Genomic DNA, 20,880 nt, shown 5'->3' with positions numbered 1-20,880 from the left:
CAAATGTAGATATGTTCACTATATACTTTTTACTACTATTTTCAGTAAAAAGTAATATAATTAAGTATTGGTCAGCATTTATCGTTGTTATTATTGTATGTTTTGGGGTGAGATATCAATGCAATTCATTCTGGGGTAATATTAATTTTTAATATTAATGATACTTAAATTTTTTTGAGTATAAAATCAACAGTTTTCTCCAAAGTCAAATCTTTGCACAGCTGCCCTTTGTGCAGACATTACAAACGCTGAGGAAACCCGTTCTAGGTAAGGCTGTTGAGTTACTGATGTTATGAGGTGTATATATATATATATATATATATCATGGGTTTGCATACATAATATGAGATTTTTTACACAGGAAAAAATAACCTAGTACAAGGTTGAATATTTTAATATATTTTTTCTTAAATAATACATTTAAAAATGCATTTAAAAATTTTTTTTTTAGGCCTAGGCCTGAGGGATGAAACGAGAGTTAAATTCAACAAGAAAAAGGAAAACATAAAGCAGTTAGCCACTTTTGCTTGTGGATAAAAATGTTTGGATATAAAATAAAGAAATTAACAACATTCAAGAGATGACCATTTTGGGATTTCGCAATAAAAAATAAATAATATTGTAAGGATAATGTGGGTCACATTAGTAGGGTTAAATATAAGAACTTTAATCAACCCTAAATGTATTCACAAAATAAATGGGCAGCAGTTTCTTCAAAATGAGCAAGTTTAATCAATATCAATATTTACAGATAGATGAATTAAACGTGTCGTTCAAATCTTTTAAGTTGTTGCGCGTGTGTTAACGCGTCGTAGGTCACATGATAACGTCAACATGGCAGATGTCCGGTTCGCATTCATACTAGAGGCTGACATTTTTTCGGGAATCCCACGGGTCACGGGATTCCCGTGGGATTCCTGCAGGATGGGAGTCATCTTTGCTATTAATCACGGGATTTGGACGGTACAGGATAAATGGTTAACGGGAGCAGACGGGAGCGGGAATCAACCAATAGCAAAGACGACAAAAAAAAAGAAAAAAGTAAATGCACCATTTTGTAGTTTCCTTTTAATACGCCTACAATGTAACGCAATTAAAAAATAACTACACGACCCAGCCGTCCCAGAAGCCATCAAGTGCTTTTTGTCACGGCTTCCCGCCGGAGTTCAAAGAGCAGTGATGGAGGGAGCTAACAGCCGCGGAGAAGTTGATGTGGCAAAAAATGATTTACAGCGCAAAGTCAGAAGTAATGACATGTCTATTAAGTTCACAGAACTGGTCGGAAAGTCTGAAATATTAATTAAGTTTATGAGAGTAGAATGTGACGGTGATAGCACGATGTACGCTGCTTGTAAGACATGCTTAGTCTTAGTCAAGTACGCAAGTGATTCAGGGACGAGCGGTCTGAAGAGGCACACTTGCAAGGCAAATTCGGGAAAGAATCAGCCAAGCGTCGCTTCGTTCATCAAGCGAAAATTGCCGTCAGGTGTCAAGTCTCGTCTGACCGACAAAATTGCTCGCATGTGCAGCCAAGATCTCAGACCCTTTGCGGTGGTAGAGGGAAAAGGCTTTACCAACGTAGCACAGGAGCTGCTCGACATTGGAGCCAAATATGGAAGTAACTTGCAGGTGGAAGACATACTGCCATGTGCACGCACAGTTTCCCGTCACGTAGAAGGGGAGTATGAGAAAATAAAACTGCTGGTCATGGAGGAGCTCCGTCAGGTATGTCACTCTGCACTATTTTTATACAGAAATTGTACCTCTCACGCAGTAGTCTGTGATCTATAGATTCTAAACCATATACACCAGATTTTCCTTACAATTTTTAAACGCCATAATATCTCCATATTCTAAACTGGTAATCTTTTTTACAAGTAAGTTATTTTGTGGCCCATTAAAAATATAATTCTTCCTTTCATGCAGACTAGAGACCATGCTGTAACCACAGACCTTTGGACAGAGGAAAGGACCAACACACACTACATCACTGTTACAGTGCATTACATCCTTGACTGGAAGATGGTAAACCGGATTCTGGCCACAAGAGAGATGGAAGGTGTTAAATCCAGTGACCACATCAGAAGGACTGTGGAGAGAATCCTTCAGGTATCTCTCTCCGTGTGTCTGTCTGTCTTTCAAATCAGATCATCTTTATCCACAAGGCATATGTAATTAATATTGCTAATTAATGATAAAATTGGGAAAAGTATGAGAACAGAGTGCAACAGTAACAACAACAAAAAACATGTTTACAAGAAAAATTATACAATAAGAGAAATATATCAATAAATACAACAGTAGCCATGTGTGTGTCACTGTCCCTTACTGTACTGCACATCAGTTTGTTGCAGGCAGCTGCATTTGCTGCTCTCTGTGTCGGAGGCAGTTTTACTTTTTTGATAGATTAAGGAAAACGTTTCATAAAAATTTCAAACTTTTAAAAATAGTTTTCATATTTTCATATCTTAGTGTCCTCCTGTGCTGATATGCATTAAGCATATGTGTAAACACTGTATGTTTTGTCCTAATATAGTTATAAACATTTATTGAAAAGTTCTCTGTTCAGTTACAGGACCGTTAGTCATTCTGTTTTGATGCTCTTATATCTGGGTTAGTCTTTTTTTTATTTTTTTTTTTTTTTTACCTCACACAGGAATTTGGCATCCTGAGCAACGACACCGCTTTTGTAACGGATAATGGCTCAAATGTGGTTGCAGCATTCAAGGACTATGTCCGACTCTCCTGTGCTGGCCATAATATCAACTTAATCTTATAACATGTATTTGACCACTTGGACGAGGACAACCCAGTGCACAGCAACATCATCAAGCTGTTTAAGGACACAAAGACCCTTGTCACACACTTCAAAAGAGCAGGGTAAAATAGCATACAATTTTATGTCTTCCTGGTAAAGCTGCTTATATAATTTGAAAGAAATTAAAGTGAAATAAATAAAAAGAAGCTACTGTAATTTATACCTGCACAGGTCTTTGTTTTTTTTACTCAATTTTAAATAAATCTCTTTTTTTTAAATAAATGTTGTTTTCCCAAAAGAGAGGCCAATGAATTGGAATTTATGTCACCGTAACATCCATTTTTCTTGTGCAATCTCTTTATATTTTAGGTTGCAAAAAGCACTGGACCAGTCACTGAAGCAATCTGTGGAGACGAGGTGGAATACCAGACTAGCAATGCTCCAATCTGTTAATGATGCTCTGAGATCTGGGAGGCTGCATGACATCCTGCTTCGCCGAAACGAGCTCCGTTACCTCAACAACATAGACTGTGAACTTCTTGAAGACATCATCCAACTCCTGAAACCTTTCGATGAGGCTACCAGGCATCTCTCCACTGATCAGACACCTACCCTTCACCTTGTCCTCCCGACCAAGGCTACTCTACTGAGGGGTTTGTCGATCCAGGATGGAGACAGTGTTATTGTAAAAGAGGTAATACAATACATTTCTGATTTTCATTTAGTTGGTGGTCATTCAAGTAGCAAACATAAGCACAGTGCAATGATGTTGCATGTATCGTCATACTCCTCCTCCCCTAGCTGAAAGGGAAGTTAGCCCAGGCAGTGGAGATGAAATTCAAAGTCCACCTGTACCATAAGGTAGCCACAGCTCTCTCTCCTAGCCTGAGGAGTTTCTTAAGGAAAACTCTCAACGGTCAGGAGTATGAGGAGGTCATCAGCACCCTGACAGCACTCACAGAAACGGCAGGGACAGAGGAGAGAGTGAGAGGCCTTGTGGAGAAAGAGGGTGAATAACACTAGCATCAACAGCATTTGCAGAGCAAATGACAAAATTTATTTTCATTTATTTAGAGTGACACACACATACAGGAGAGGTGTGAGGATTACTTTATAGGTAATGTTTAATATAGGTGTGTTAGACAATTGAGTATGTTAGACTACAAAGAACTAGATTGTAAATGACAATGTTCTATAAGAATCTGTCTTTTTTCCTGAAGATCCACCCCCAGAGCAAGGAGCTACGGAGGTGCATAACTTCTTTGCAAGTTGTGTAGAAGAGGAGGAGAGGAAGGAGGACAGTGGTGATATGGAGTCACATGGTCGCCAGTTGGTGCTGCAATACATGAATGACACTAAGTTGACACGTTTCCAGTGTCTTCTTGACTTCTGGCGGGAGATGTCAGGTGGGCTCGTACCAGTTGCCAAGAGGCTGCTAGCTATCCCCGCAACAAGTACTCCTTCTGAGCGTAGCTTCAGTGTTGCTGGAAGACTGATAGAGGAGAGGCGTTCTACCCTCAATCCAGAAAATGTAGATGCACTTTTGTTCCTACACAGCAACATATAACTAAGATGGACTCATTATGCAAGAGCATAATTGATGAAAATCGTAAACATGTAATTAAAAAAAACTATAAATGTAAACTATAAATGTATTGTTTACTCAACAATAAATGAGTAAAATGCAGCTTTATGTGCTGTTTGGGTTTATTAAACTATTGTAGACATGGTGTGAACTATGTACTGTTTTTCTTTTATTTGCTGTCTTCCATTTTCTGGAGAAAATCTAGAAACGGGCTCAGCAGCTGGTCTAAAACAGGATGGAGAGCAGATTAAATCAAATTCTATGTATTAACTAAACACTAATTGAAGAAAAAAATATATGGGAGCGGTACAGGAGCGGGAGTCAGTTTAAACAGGAGCGGGATGGGAGTGGGAGTCAATTTACCAGGAGCGGGATGGGATGGGATTATTTTTTAAACTTTGGTCTGGGAGTGGGACGGGACAAGATTTCTTTCTATGGGAGTGGGACGGGACAGGAGTGAAAATCCACTCCCGTGTCATCCTCTAATTCATACTCAACGAGATTTGGCTATAAAGTACCTACTCTTTTAGCGCTCGTTAAGTAAGTACTCATTGAAATTAAGTACCTACTCATTGAGTACGCGGTTTCGGACGCAGCCAGAGCCTCTGCTACACCCGGAACCGGAGTGAGGCGTTACACCAAAATAATCCCCTCGGGGAACATGGAAAAAGGGTTCCGCTTTTCCAAGCATTCTGTCACCTGTGACAATTATGAATATGTAAAATATAGCAGGAGACATTTTAATTGTTTACTAATAAACCAGTTTTTTTTTTTACGTCTGTGTCGGCTGGAAAGATGCTGACTCGCGATCTTCGCAGTGAACGCGCCAGAGAGAAATGCACATTTAATACGAATTACATAAGAGAGAAGTCTGTTTTCTTTCGTTTTGAACGATTTCCAGTTTCGCCGGCGCCTTCGTGTCGTGATTATCTATTTTCTAATATATTCACTTCTAATTTATTAAATCCAGACAACTGGTTGATGAAACATTGATTAAAATTAAGATACAATTAATACAAAACGAAATTAAATTTAAAGACAGGCTTTGTGCTTTCTGCTTGAGGTCTCTGTGAAAGTTTTATAAAGCAGTCTTTTAGTGCCGCTTTGAGCGCTCACGTCCGTAACGGAGAACTGTCCAGTCTGTAACATTGTTTTTTTGTGTGTGTGTGTGTGTGTGTGTGAAATAAATTTCTAAATAAATGCGACTTATAGTCCAGTGCGACTTAGGCTAGGCCTATGTGTTTTTCTTCTTCATGGCGCATTTTTTGACTGTTGCGATTTATACTCCGGAGCGACTTATTAATAGTAGGCTACACCTGTATGACTTCTCATTTTCCTTTTTGAAGTACTTTTTGAACTCCATTATTGAGCTGAGTTTTGACTGAAAATAGTCTACTGTTGATGACTGTGCAAGACAGATGGATTCAGGGTCAGGCTTGACTGAGCATGCTCCAGACTCGTGGTGTGAGCGGAGCGAAACTGGAGCAGGAAATAGGGCGACGCTCCGTCCTTTTGAAATTACCGCTCTGCGCTCTGTCCAAGATCTGCTCGCTCCCGCTCCACTCCGCTCACATGCTCTGCTTTATACATGGAACTTGGACAGGGCCAGGGCACACAAGCCACTGTGGCCGTACGATGATTTTTTTTTCACGGGGCATGAAGGCCAAAGTGTAGGGCAACGGCGGCCATGGCCGCGTGGCCGCGGTATAATTCCCACCCTGCCTGGTACCAACACCACAATCTGTCCTCTGCTTTATAAACTCATTTAACAGAGGTGAGGCAAGCTTATGCAGGACCTTATGAATAAAATAGGCATATTTTACTTTTTGGACTTTTTCAAAACTCAAATTGTGTGTTTTTTTTTTTAATTGCTTTCTTATACAGTGATTCTATTAACTTTAGAGTTGTGTCACCTATGAATGACTAACTATTAGCCTCAACCTTTCTGCATCCGTGTGGGTTGTATAGTACCCCACTTTCCTGTAAGAGTGCAAGTCACTGTTGCGGCTTTGTTTCTGCATCGCTCAGCCAGCTCTGAGGAAAGCTCAGCTAAACATTCCTCTTGCTCTGCTGTCAGCACATTTACCTTCCTAATATCCTTTAAAGACCTTTTCTCCCTGCCACTCATGGATTCTCTTCTTGGACAGAGGAAATGATCATCAAGTGCATTTGCTTTTCTGTAGTCTCTATTCATACACAAGAATGTATCTCTGCAGTCGGTGTCACCCTCATGACATCCAAGGCACTTCTCACATGCTCCAATTATAACTATGCATGCAGGGAAGCTGAGGACAGAAGACTCAGGTTCTCACAAAACATTAAGAAGTGTAATTCTTACTCAAAAAGCACACAAACAGGCCATGCAAACACATCTAAACATAACAGAGACTAGACAAAGAGTGAAGGCAAGGGTGAGGCTTAAATAACAAACTGAAAAAAGCTAATAAATGACACACAGCTGAAACCAATGAACTGATAATGATGGTAGCCACGGAAACTGAACAAAGGCAGGAAACTAAGCAAAGGAACTGGTGAAACTCAGACATGAACAAAACAGGGAAACTGATCGAAAACAAACATAACCCTGACACCAATCTTCCTCAGAGCAGCTTTCTTTCAGCAAGCTTTAGCTTCTTACAGAAGACTTTCTTTATTTTATCTATTATTTTGAAGGTTTTGAAAGTTTCAAAAAAATATTGCCAAAGGACTGCAGTTGAAAATTAGCCAGATGACTAACACTGGCACATTTACAGAAATTATGTTTACTGTGTGCTGTCATTTTGATTGTCTTTGATTTACAGCTGACCCATTCTGAGCTGTTCGAGTTTCTCAAGAAAAGTATTCCTTAAAACAAAGTGATTCTCTGGAGTTTTGAGGAGACTGGGGAGTGTGTGCGTCAGCAGGACTCAGCTGTGGTCCAGGTTCCTGTGCGGGCAGGAATCTCAGTGTCTGTGGAACCATATCGATTTCAGTCTATGTTTTCCATGACAGAGTGGAGCGCTTGCTGCTTGTCTGAATGTTTGTCTTGGCCCTCTTTGCAACAGGCGACTGTCTGATGATCACCATAATAGATGTAAAACAAACAAACCGACAAACATCTAAGAGCATGTTTATTACACAAAGAACTTTATTATTAGCATTATCAATCACTAAAAGTAATTTTGCCCATGCATAGCAAAAAACACAATTTTGTATGCCATACAGACACTTTTTTGTATGGGTTATGTAAAACCAGAGAATGTGAACCAAATTAAATTAATATCTGAAAGAAAGTGTAAAGGTGTACTTAGTATAATTTTCTGTTGTTTTGAGAACTGAACGACAACTGTCGTTATTAAATGGAGTATTAACACGCTATATAGCTGTGGTGCACGAACTGATAAGAGAAAAACACGTGAGCTGGTCGAGCGCATCACTTTACACAGACGTCAGAGGAAAGTTTGTAGTTCAGTCGGATGTCAATAGCAAAGAAAGTAAAACGAAGTATGTAGCTTATTATCGTTAACAGATGAGAGAGAGAGAGAGAGAGAGAGAGAGAGAGAGAGTGCACTTCTGTTGAATGCTCTTGATTGGAGACTGTTCACTCAGCACGTGTTATTTGGATTAAAACTGAATTGTATATGTAAGTAAAACATTTTTAAAACTGTTACCTGATTTATGTATAATGAGTGGTTCTCTACATTATTACAGGATGTTTGCGGGTCAAGAAGTTCCATGAACACAAACATCCAAAGCGCGCTCCCGAAAACCAGCGTCTGATGCCGGTTTCACACTGCACGCGTTAGCAGAGCGGAGGCAGTAGAAGCAGTCTGTATGGTGAGCGGGAGCGGGTGGTGAGCAGTGTTGTGTGGGCAGTCTCCAGCTCCTATGGCCTCAGTCTCCAGGTACCTCCTATGACCTCAGTCTCCATCCCACCTCCTATGACCTCAGTCTCCATCCCACCTCCTATGGCCTCAGTCTCCATCCCACCTATTATGACCTCAGTCTACAGCCCTCCTCTTATGGGCTCAGTCTCCATCCCACCTATTATGGCCTCAGTCTCCATCCCACCTATTATGACCTCAGTCTACAGCCCTCCTCCTATGGCCTCAGTCTCCATCCCACCTATTATGACCTCAGTCTACAGCCCTCCTCCTATGGCCTCAGTCTCCATCCCACCTATTATGACCTCAGTCTACAGCCCACCTCTTATGGGCTCAGTCTCCATCCCACCTATTATGGCCTCAGTCTCCAGCCCACCTCCTATGACCTCAGTCTCCATCCCACCTCTTATGACCTCAGTCTACAGCCCACCTCCTATGACCTCAGTCTCCAGCCCTCCTCCTATGGCCTCAGTCTCCAGCCACCTCCTACGGCCTCAGTCTCCAGCTCACCTCCTATGACCTCAGTCTCCAGCCCTCCTCCTATGGCCTCAGTCTCCAGCCCTCCTCCTATGACCTCAGTCTCCAGCCCTCCTCCTATGGCCTCAGTCTCCAGCCCACCTCTTATGACCTCAGTCTCCAGCTCACCTCTCCAGCTCACCTCTTATGACCTCAGTCTCCAGCCCTCCTCCTATGGCCTCAGTCTCCAGCTCACCTCCTATGGCCTCAGTCTCCAGCCCTCCTCCCATGGCCTCAGTCTCCAGCCCTCCTCCTATGGCCTCAGTCTCCAGCTAACCTCCTATGGCCTCAGACTCCAGCCCACCTCTTATGGCATCAGTCTCCAGCCCTCCTACTATGACCTTAGTCTCCAGCCCACCTCGTATGGCCTCAGTCTCCAGCCACCTCTTATGGCCTCAGTCTCCAGCCCACCTCCTATGGCCTCAGTCTCCAGCTCACCTCCTATGGCCTCAGTCTCCAGCCCACCTCCTATGGCCTCAGTCTCCAGCCCTCCTCCTATGGCCTCAGTCTCCAGCTCACCTCTTATGACCTCAGTCTCCAGCTCACCTCCTATGACCTCAGTCTCCAGCCCTCCTCCTATGGCCTCAGTCTCCAGCCACCTCTTATGGCCTCAGTCTCCAGCCCACCTCCTATGGCCTCAGTCTCCAGCCCTCCTCCTATGACCTTAGTCTCCAGCTCACCTCCTATGGCCTCAGTCTCCAGCCCTCCTCCCATGGCCTCAGTCTCCAGCCCTCCTCCTATGGCCTCAGTCTCCAGCTAACCTCCTATGGCCTCAGACTCCAGCCCACCTCTTATGGCATCAGTCTCCAGCCCTCCTACTATGACCTTAGTCTCCAGCCCACCTCGTATGGCCTCAGTCTCCAGCCACCTCTTATGGCCTCAGTCTCCAGCCCACCTCCTATGGCCTCAGTCTCCAGCTCACCTCCTATGGCCTCAGTCTCCAGCCCACCTCCTATGGCCTCAGTCTCCAGCCCTCCTCCTATGGCCTCAGTCTCCAGCTCACCTCTTATGACCTCAGTCTCCAGCTCACCTCCTATGACCTCAGTCTCCAGCCCTCCTCCTATGGCCTCAGTCTCCAGCCACCTCTTATGGCCTCAGTCTCCAGCCCACCTCCTATGGCCTCAGTCTCCAGCCCTCCTCCTATGACCTTAGTCTCCAGCTCACCTCCTATGGCCTCAGTCTCCAGCCCACCTCCTATGGCCTCAGTCTCCAGCCCTCCTCCTATGGCCTCAGTCTCCAGCTCACCTCCTATGGCCTCAGTCTCCAGCCCACCTCCTATGGCCTCAGTCTCCAGCCCTCCTCCTATGGCCTCAGTCTCCAGCCCTCCTCCTATGACCTTAGTCTCCAGCTCACCTCCTATGGCCTCAGTCTCCAGCCCTCCTCCTATGGCCTCAGTCTCCAGCCCTCCTCCTATGGCCTCAGTCTCCAGCTCACCTCCTATGGCCTCAGACTCCAGCCCACCTCTTATGGCATCAGTCTCCAGCCCTCCTACTATGACCTCAGTCTCCAGCCCACCTCGTATGGCCTCAGTCTCCAGCCCACCTCTTATGGCCTCAGTCTCCAGCCCACCTCCTATGGCCTCAATCTCCAGCCCTCCTTCTAGTTTTATTTATTTATTTATCTATCTATCTATCTATCTATCTGTCTATCTATCTATTTATTTATTTATTTATTTATTTATTTGGGACAGTGCATATTAATGAACAATCTTACACTTCTGTACAGACTGTAAATGAGCCAGATTATAGCATAGATGCTAATTTTCATCTTTAGTCGTGAGGCAGGAAGACTCTCGAGATCAAAAGCGCAGATCATTAGTAAACTTAAGACGCTGCATAAAACAATCCACCAAGTGCACGACTACAATTGAAAGAGAGGTAGCGGAAGATTAGACTGGCCTTTCTACAACACACCCTCACGCCACGTGTCTTTACGGGATCTTTACGGGATGTGTGTGAACAGAAGATTCCAGAAAATCATTGGCAGTGTGAATAAACCAAAATCAAATGATACCGGGACAAATCCCAGACACATTATCCGTGTATTTTCCAGAATCTCTGTGTGAAAGGGATTTTTGAGTCTTCTTTGGAAAAAATGTTCCTGTCTCTAAAGCATAAAGGATAAAGGCATTCCTCTCTCTTCCTATGTCTATTTTTACAATTTGTTTTATTGTTTAATGTTTATTGAGATTTCCACACACACAAATGTTTATTTATTAATTTATTTATGGAGCAGTTCTCAGAGAATCTCCCCGAACGGCCGGAGGATCTCAGATGAATTTCAGAGAGAATCCCACCAGCAAACACGAAAACAACAGATTTTATAGAAAAGGAGAATGGGCGAAAATGACATGATACATTACATAATTTCCCTTTCCCTTTACATTTACATAATAGACCCTTCTGTTACTAGGTAAAAGAAAACTATGTTTTAATGATTACTTCATAATCACAAGTTTTGAAGTTTAGACATCTGTCTAGTTTCATTTCCCATATTTGTTATTTTTACACTCACACAACTAAAGTCACAAGTTTTCGCCAAAGAGTTTGGAAACATAACTAAATGTAAAATAAACTAAACATTTCTAAAATTCAAAAACATATGATTGTTGTTCCTGCAAGAAAAATAAATGTTGAAATGAAAAAAAATCCATCACAGTATGTACAATAGTTAACATTTAATAAAATTGTATTTTTTCACAGATTCATTCGTCCAATATATATTAAAATAAAACAAAATTGAATATGTAAATGTGGTTAATTAGAATTAGATGTCAGAATTTATTTTTATATTCATAATTTTTTTTAGTTTATTCAAATTGTATATACAATTTCTATTTGTTTATCTCTTTTAGATGATCCTCTGCTTTCTGCTGCATCATGCTGCATCAGCTCATTCACAGCATCTCCAACTCCAAGGCAGATATTATGCATCTTTGTGCAGGCAACTACCACTTCTGGGACAACTCGCTGATTCAGAGGTAGAGCCTGAAGAAAGACGGGCACTTAAGGCACTTATTTGGGTATTTTGGGGGTTTATTTTTTGCATTTTGGATGTATCTTACATTTATCTTTATTTGTCATATATTCTAGTTTTTTATTTTGTGAGTTTCATGTAATTAGTATTAATTTAACTGCAGCCACAACTATATTATTCCCTTTTATAATTTGCAGTGCATTGTGATGTTGATTGGTAACTTAAGCTGTGTCATGCTGTGTCATGCTGCTGATGAGATGCTGTATGCTGCACTGGTGTAGTGTAGTGCTGGTGGTGTGGGCAATATTATACAATTTAATACAATAATATATATATTTTTTAATACTACCTCAGATCAGAGCCTTTAATGATTTTGTTGGGAGCCATGAATGAAACAAAATAAAATAGAATTCACATTTTCTCATTTTATTTGTCTTGTCCTATCAGTGAGTAGAATGAGTAAATTAAGGCTAATGCTAAATTTAGTTTAAGATTATTCTAAATACCAGGCTAACCAAACTAAATGGATATTTTTATAAGAAAAAGTGCTGAGGGTGTCATTTGGGACAGGGCAGTGGATACTTGCCAATCACGTCTGTTTCGCAGGTCTACGTGAGACTGCGGCTTCTCTTCTCTTTAACTGAGTTGGAGCTTTTGTTTAGTCACAGTTCTGTTGGCCTGTGCCAAGGTAAGAAGGGTTATCGCTGTTCTCTGTGATATGTCTTTCATTTCTTTAACTATATTGGCCATCCATGCTGGTTAAAGAAATATATTGTTTATTTATCTGTGATCATTTTTGATGGATGGTATTTGTAATATTATTTAGTGTTTTGTAAATTCCATGTGGCAGAGCATGTATTTTCTAGATATTATATTGTGTTTGAGGTTTATTTGGGGTTTTATTCTTTGCATTTAGGATACATCTTACTTTTATCTTTTTTCTCATATTTTCTAGTTTATTTTTTAGTGAGTTCCATTTGATTAGTATTAATTTAACTGCAGCCACAACTAGATTATTTCCTTGGTAACACTTTAATGTTTATTAATGAACCTTAATGTAATGTATTACTAACATGAACTAACATTGAGCAATGCATTTGTTACATTTGTTATTTGTTAATGTTAGTTAATAAATAAACAGCTGTTCATTGTTTGTTCATGTTAGTTAACAGTGCATAATGTTAACAAATACAACCTTTGATTTTAATAATGTTTTAGTAAATGTTGAAATTAATATGAACTAATATTAATAAATGCTGTAGACCTGCCCCAGACCAGAGCCTGATTTTGTGGAAGCTATGAATTAATAAATAAAAAAACAGAATTCTAATTTTATTTGTCTTATCTTATCATTTTAATGAGTTGAATGAGTAAATTAAGGCTAACGCTAAATTTAATTTAGGCTTATGCTAAATAGCAGATATTTATATATGTTTTATTTAAACCCACAGCTAAAGGAGAGGCGGCTCTAACTCTGACGCTTCCACTATCAACATCTATGCAACTCGGAAAAGAGGCGACTTCCTCTGAATTAGGTAGGTCTAAGATGTTTTTTACTCTTTGTATAGCAGTCTTTCATTATACATTTTAAATGTAGAAGATATGATACATATATGCTATAACCACCACATTTAGAAGTCTCTCCAAAAATTATGTGACCAAATGGTCCCTCACTATTTGATATTCTTACACGTAGCTCTGTTGTTGTTGTTTTTTAAGATTTAAACGTTTCTAGATTGCTCTGCCTCAACAGTCTAATGTCAATGTCAAAATGAGTGAGATGGCCAATCAGATCAAAGAAAGGGTGTCTTACTGTTTCCAGAAGACGAGTGTGAATTCCAGTGCACCACGTTAGTTTTAAGAGTGTGTGGAAAGTAGAGTGTGCGATATATCTCAATATTTTATCAATAACAATAATTAGATGATATTCTGCTGACTGTGTTATTATGCTGGTGCTGTCATGTAGACATGAAGGTTGAGGATCCAAATCCAGTTTATTTTGAAAGGGTAATTATGGGATCAATATCCCGTCTAAAGTATTGCAGCCACAGATAAAAAAATAATAAGCGTGAATCAAGAAATAACAAACATGAATAAAAACTTTAAACACATTAAAAGTTATTTTGCACAAAACTTAAACTTACGGTCATGCTTTCTTAAAAAGTGTTTTCCTTGGTTTTATTACTCTGTACTTTGTGCTCTCTTGCATTTTCTGCTCATATTTTACTCTTTTGTACGCTTGTGCTGTTTTTCTCTTCGCTCTTCTTTCTATGTTCTGCGCTTGCTTTCCCAAATTTTGCAGTTCGAATTTCATGAAAATTAGGGTGGGCTTAAGTGTCACCATTGGTCCACTAGCCAATCAATCGAAGAGGGGAGTTGACATCACACCAATGCGACTCATGGCTACTATTCATCTCAATGATGGGCTACTTCCCATCTTAACAACAAGTGAAAAGAGTTCAAGTTAAAAAAAATCAGCCAGTTAAAAATGAATCATCAGCAGAGTAAGCGCTGTGTCCCTCCATGTTCTCATCCTATGTCAGAAGTGGATACACACGCTTACTGCTTTGTATGTTTGGGGGAGGAGCATGCAGTCGCTGCATTGGAGTCAAGCGAGTGCGAGCATTTAGAATTATTCACTGTCAAAATGCTTCGTGCTCGTCTTGGCTACTTTCAGTCTGCACCCGCATTACCATCGTGGGGCTCCCAAATGGATTTGGCTGACAAGCAAGAGACGTGTCTGTCCCTTTCGCTTGCTCGTTCACCAGATCCACACGTCACAGATCCACAATCCGAAGCGCGCTTTGCGAGGAATTACTTGAGGTGATTATTCGCATGGTGGCCAGGTTACAGCTTGACTGGCCTCGCGAACAAGAGACCCCCAAACGCAGTAAGCTAGAGGATAGGTTTCTGTCCGGTGGCAAGGGGTAGGGACCAAAACATCAGTCTTTCCCTTTTTTTCAAGTACCTCCATGATGAATTATCTAAATCATGGAGTAAACCATATACCTCGCGTATCTTCGTGCCCTCAACGTTGACTTTTTCGACTATCGTGGGAGCGAAGTCACGCGGGTATGAGCTATCTCTCGCCTGGGTCTGCATCTTCGCTGAAGAAACCTACCCTCCCTCGAAGCCGTGTAGAACAACGTCGGCTCTCGTGGGTAAAGCTTACCAAGCTGCAGGTCAGGGTGGTGCTGCGCTGCACACCATGATGGTGTTACAGGCATACCAGGCTGACCTCTTAAAGGATTTGAGTGCGGGGGAGACAATTAATGAGCTCTTTAGAGTCACAGACCTGTCTCTTCGTGCTACCAAGCAAACGGCCCGCGCCATCGGCCGTTCAATGTCTGCTTTGGTGAGCACGGAGAGGCATCTGTGGCTTAATCTGTCTGGCATCAAAGACAAAGAGATAGTCTTTTTACTTGATGCCCCGATCTCCCCCTCAGGTTTATTTGGTGTTGCAGTTAACTCCGTAGTCACCAGATTTAGAGAAGTTAAGAAACATGAGGAAGCATTTGTCCAGTTTCTTCCTCGCCGCACTCAAGGGGAGGGGCCATCGGCCACCCAACCTCTCCCCGGTCCTTCAAGATCTAGGGAGGTTAAGAAGCAGAGTGTGGCGAGTCGCGCTCCCCCTCATAGAGACTGGGGACCGGCTCGTCGCGCTCAGCAACCTCCCAGGGCAGACCTAAGGATTATCATCACTATTAAAAGGAAGCAGACCTGATGGTATTGCACCCAGTCTGGAGGGGGTAGCCCCTCTGTTGGACGGGGCACGTCAAATGTCTGCTCACCCCGTTCCGCTACCCTCACGAAACATCTCCATCTCCGCCACCTCTGGCGTTTCGGGGGGCAGCGGTTTCCAGCAAAATTTTAGATGTCCCGTTGCTTCCTGCTGTCGTCAAACACTACAAGGGACATCTAACATCCCCTCAACAGGAAGTGTTTAACCCTCTGAGGTCTGAACTGTTTTCTGGGCCCTGGAGGTGTTCTGACATGCTCTGACATTTCAGGTTATTTCTGTTACTTGTGACATTTTCATGGCTAAAGTCTAATTACACTGTATTCAGCACAAACTCTGCTACAATAATATATCAACAGCATGTATGTAAAAGTTTGTAGTTTTGAGATAATGACATTTATGCGTGGTTTGTGAAAATACAAAAAAAAAAATTCTCACTGAAATAAGGCCATGAAACCCCTACTGATTATTTCTTCACAAGACTTTTGAAAATTGTATGACGTAGCCTAGAATATTTGCTCTAAAACTATGTGAAAATCACCCTGACTGCTCATTCAGAGAAGACAATATATTGATTTAAATTTTTTACGACGTGTTTTGTGTGAGAAAGCCTTATGCGGCAGCTCATTAATATGTAAGCTTTTCTCACCTGAGAAAGACAAAGACACTCCCTAACGGCCCTATTAGGAGCTATCAGGCCCCTATCATTCTGAGCAACCTTGCACAATACTGTAAATGAGGAGATTTAAAAAAGAATGGCTTTTAGATTGTTTGATTTATTTACACAACATAATCCAAATAGACACAACAAATGGAAAAAAAGCACTTATTGAAAGACAGAGATCTTTGTGCCATTCCTAAAAACATTGTACATACCTTTCATTTCCAATGTGTTTGATTTTCACTTTACCATGTTCATGTTCCAGAGACTCATGTGAATGTTGAAGTCGGCAGGACTCAGTGGCATCTGGGCCCTGAAAAAAAAGTGAACATACTGATATCAAGAGAAAGGCCTGCATGATTTTGCAAATAAATATTAGATTTTTCTTGTTAAAATTGCTTTTTAAAATTCACAAAATACACACACACACACACACACACACAAATGTTTCCAACAATATATAATATAATGAACACCAGGTTTGTTGTGCCTTGTAGGCATAGGCTATGCGCAGTGCTGGGTAAAATAATAATAACAATAGATAGCAGTATAAATCTTCCAAAATATTTCAGTAACAACCAAGCTAGAGAAAAATATATTGATTATCATGTTACTTCAAATGTTTCCATTCGTTATGATGATATGAAATGAGATAATAGTAAAAACATGAAGCCGTTTGGTGTGTTTTGCTTTTCAAATTTTCAAATGATACATTCAAACGCGATCGCGCTGCAAAATCTGATACATTCAAACGCGATCGCGCTCAAATATAAAACATTATGGTTACCATACATATCTACGTTTGACCAGATATCCACAAACACAGTAGGCTTAACAGTAAACACGGGTCTAAATATTATAATACTACTTTTACCATGGTGTGTTTTATTATAGAATATAAAAACATCCTCGTGTTGAACACGTATACAAGCACTGAAACGTTGCCTATCATTCTAGTTCACATTTCACATTTCATGTTTCTGTCTATATATACATGTACATATATGAAATTAGGCTTAGTTCATGTTTTTACTCCAAACTCATTTCATAACATACATTTTAATCTGGCACGACCAGTTTAACATGTCTTACCTTAAAAATCTTCTCATCTTCAAATCGCGTTTGAAGTAAATCCGAGGCAAATTCAAGGTAAACAGCACAGCACAGCACAGCTTACAGTCGTCCAAACGCGATGAAAAGGAGTAAGTTACGAAGTCTCTGCTTCTTTGTTTTGAGGTGATGAGGGCGTTTACAGGTCTGTGTTTCTCCGCATGGATCATTTGCATGTCAATCGCTCGTGCACGCGTAGGCGTGTTCAAATTAAATTTAATGAGGACGCATTTGAGAAACTGTACATGCCGCTGCTTTCGTATGGATTACTTAAAAATAGAATATTTGTTTTTTATATAATTTACATACTTTAAAAATAGAGATTCCAAGCGTTGTATAGACATGCGTTTCAAGTCTGTGTGACAAACATTCGCTGAGTTACAGGTCATTTTCTGTCGCGTTTCAGAATGAGTTTCACATTGAGAGAGACGGCAGAACGCGCATCATGTTTATTTTCTTTGTTTTACGAAAAACACAACATTTTGTTTTTATTATGAGTGTACACAAATAAAAGAAGACATTTAACAGTTTTGAATGATGTACAATACAAGTATGTAAAATCAAAATCAACAGAGTATTTTGCACTGATATAAAAAAAAACGAGCAGATCACGCCGGCGTGATTGCTGACCTCAGGGGGTTAAACTAGTACCACTATCAGAGAGTCTGGCAGCGTGGAATCTTCTGCCAGGCATTTCTGCATGAGTATTAAGTGCAGTTCAAATAGGATACAGAATCCAATTTATTTGTCTCCACTTCCGTGAAGCCGGAGCTGGCGCACATATTGTCACAAGAGCTACAATCTCTACTGAGCAAAGAGGCCATAGAACGTGTTCCTCTTCCAGAGAGAGAGTCAGGCTATTACAGCAGATACTTCCTGGTTTCCAAGAAGGATGGGGGGTTGCGTCCAATCTTAGATCTTCGAGGCTTAAAGAAAATCTTAAAAGCGCTGAAGTTCAAGATGTTAACTGTCAAGATGATTGTGTTGCAGATTCAACATCATGATTGGTTTGTCACGATCGATCTGAAGGACACGTACTTTCATAAAGAAATATTGCCACAACACAGGAGTTTCCTGAGGTTCGCTTTCGGGGGTGAAACTTACCAATTTCGGGTTCTTCCATTCGGCCTAGCCTTGCCACACCATACATACACAAAATGCATGGATATAGCACTGGCTCCATTAAGACTCCAGGGCATTCGCATTTTAAATTACATAGATGACTTGCTAAGACTCGCAAGAGATGGCGCTTCAACACAGAGACATCGTGTTAGCTCATCTAGTTTCAACACCAAGGCTCAACACCAAGAAAAGTGTTCTTTCTCCTGCCCAGAGAACGACTTATATCGGGTTTGTTTGGGATTTGATCACGATGCGGGCACAACTGAGACAAATCATTCTCTGGGCCCAGAACAAATTCCTGTCACTCAGAGCAATATACATTCCAGGGCATCTGAATGTGGGAGCAGATTTACTGTCCAGACAGAAACTATCGATGGGGAAATGGAAACTCCACCCAGAAGCAGTGAAACAGATTTGGACCAGATTTTACGAAGAGGAGGGGGACCTCTTCGCCTCTTATCAGACAGCACAATGTCCCCTCTACTTCTCTCTGAGTCACCCAGCCCCCCTGGGTCTGGACGCGATGGTGCACACATGGCCCAATAAGCGCCTGTATGCATTTCCTCTAGTCGCTCTACTCCCGAAAGTTCTAGCCAGAGTTCACCAACAAGGGTCTTGCCTCTTACTTATAGCGCTGTGTTGGCCGAACAGAGTTTGGTTCTCTGAGATAATATCTCTCCTCAACGGCTCGCCATGGGCGATTCCGGAGAGGAGGGACCTTCTGTCTCAGACGGAGGGCACGATATTCCATCCCGGGCCCAACCTGTGGAACCTTCATGTTTGGCCCCGATAGGTACCAACTGAGGGACACCGGGCTTTTGCCTAACGTTGTTGAGACCATTCTAAGTGCTAGGGCTTCCTCTACTAGAAAGAGTTATGCCAACAAATTGGGTGTCTTTGAAAAGTGGTGTGTTGTACATAATGCAGATCCGGTCAACTGCCGGATTGCTTCAGTACTGGATTTCCTGCAGGAAAAACTATCAACAGGCACATGCCCCGCCACTCTCAGGGTTTATGTGGCTGTTCTTTCGGCTTGCGAAGCCTTGGTTGACGGGGTGCTACTCGAGAGACATCCTCTGCTCGCTCTTTTCATTCGTGGGGCCAGACGACTGAGGCCTCCCTTAAGAACCAAGATCCCTTAATGGGACTTATCAATAGTCCTAGAGGGTCTGGTTGAGACTCCTTTTGAACCTCTAGAATCAGTGTCTGACAAACTTCTGACTCTAAAGATGGTTTTACCATCTCATGCCACTCCGGGCTCTCACGTCCTTGAATCGACATCATAAGCTAATGTCTGAGGCCTTCTTGCGTTCTTGTGAGCACACCTACACAACCATAAGGGGTCCAGACACCTTCAAGTACGGCGGCGTGGGCATTTTCGTTCCCAACGCACTAAGCAGCACAGCATTGATTGTAGCTTTTGAAAGGGAACGCTCGGGGTTACTTGACTGTAACCCTTGCTCCCTGAAAAAGCGGAACGAGATGCTGCGCTGCCATGCAGAAGATGTCTCAGGACTGCTCTTCAAACAAAATATCTGACGATGCACCTGTGGCTCATCTATTTATAGCCTTGCGTCGCGTGTGCGTGCCAATGACATCATCGACCGAGGCTATATTACCTCCATGTCAATTCTATTGACGTGTTTACACACTATATCCACAGCTGGTCATGTTTAAAGACATTCCCAATGCGCTGAACAGCGCAGCATCTCGTTCCGCTTTTCAGGGAACAAGGGTTACAGTTAAGTAACCCCGAGCGTTCTTTCCCTTCCCCGTCTCCTGTGCCACTCTGCTCTTCGCAAGGTATGTAGCTTCTTCCTAATAATGTTGCGAAGCTCGACAAGCGGTGGCTTCTCCTCCTCCTCTGCAGTCTTTTTAATGTTTTTTGAGAATGTGGAGCTCCTTTTTGAGAATGTGGAGCTTGATGAATTCTCTCTGCTCTCCGGTTCTTGGTATATGGAGTTTTGACGATTTTCTCATCCTCTTTACCAAACTGTTCAGCTCCGTACAATGATTATAGTCAGGGCTTGAAGGCAACTGTCAGCATCACCCTTCCACATATTTGATGTTAAGTGGGAAACATCTTCTCCAAACTGCTGCCACTCCCTATTCTTGCTGGATGCTGTCCATTTCATTTGTACTTGGTTTACTTTGCCTGAGGATGGAGCTTCTGGTGCCTGGAGGTTCTGGGCACTGTGGGGTGATTCCAGGCCGGGCTCCTCCTGCGTCTCACCAGGGTCAGACCCTGTGCGTTGCACTATTGGCTCCTCGGGTATTTCATCCTGTCAGTATAAGTCAAGTATACTTAAGTGCAATTTTAAGTATATTCTGAAAAGTATATAAAAAGTAGACTCAAAATATAAATTTTTATTTTTAGTTTAAAAGAAGTATACTTAAAGCACACTTGAATAAACTTCTTTTTTTGTAAGGGATATACGTTTTGATGATCTCAATCTATAGAAGGACTAAAGTAACAGCTTTCATTTGGTTAGAAGATTGAATGTTTTTTTCTTTCTGTGTTGCAGGTTCAGGCAATATGAACGGCATTAT

General features: G+C 41.7%; 2 protein-coding genes across 2 annotated transcripts in view; both read left to right on the top strand.

Moving 5' to 3' along the window:
• Positions 1–20,880, top strand: part of LOC307164987 (uncharacterized protein) — a 188,619-nt gene that overhangs the window by 25,974 nt on the left and 141,765 nt on the right. The gene's annotated exons all lie outside the window — the stretch shown is intronic.
• Positions 2,795–4,325, top strand: LOC307163970 (zinc finger protein 618-like; the record flags this gene model as incomplete). The annotated part of the gene is made up of 4 exons (XM_079880317.1): positions 2,795–2,880; positions 3,128–3,452; positions 3,560–3,767; positions 3,979–4,325. The coding sequence occupies exons 2-4, from the start codon at positions 3,195–3,197 to the stop codon at positions 4,323–4,325; spliced, it is 813 nt and encodes a 270-aa protein (XP_079736443.1). The 5' UTR covers positions 2,795–2,880; positions 3,128–3,194.

The sequence above is a fragment of the Squalius cephalus genome (genome assembly GCF_949319135.1).
Source record: "Squalius cephalus genome assembly, chromosome: 9".
Taxonomy (NCBI): domain Eukaryota; kingdom Metazoa; phylum Chordata; class Actinopteri; order Cypriniformes; family Leuciscidae; genus Squalius; species Squalius cephalus.
The sequence above is the reverse complement of the archived record's forward strand: the minus strand, read 5'-3'. Positions and strand labels throughout refer to the sequence as shown.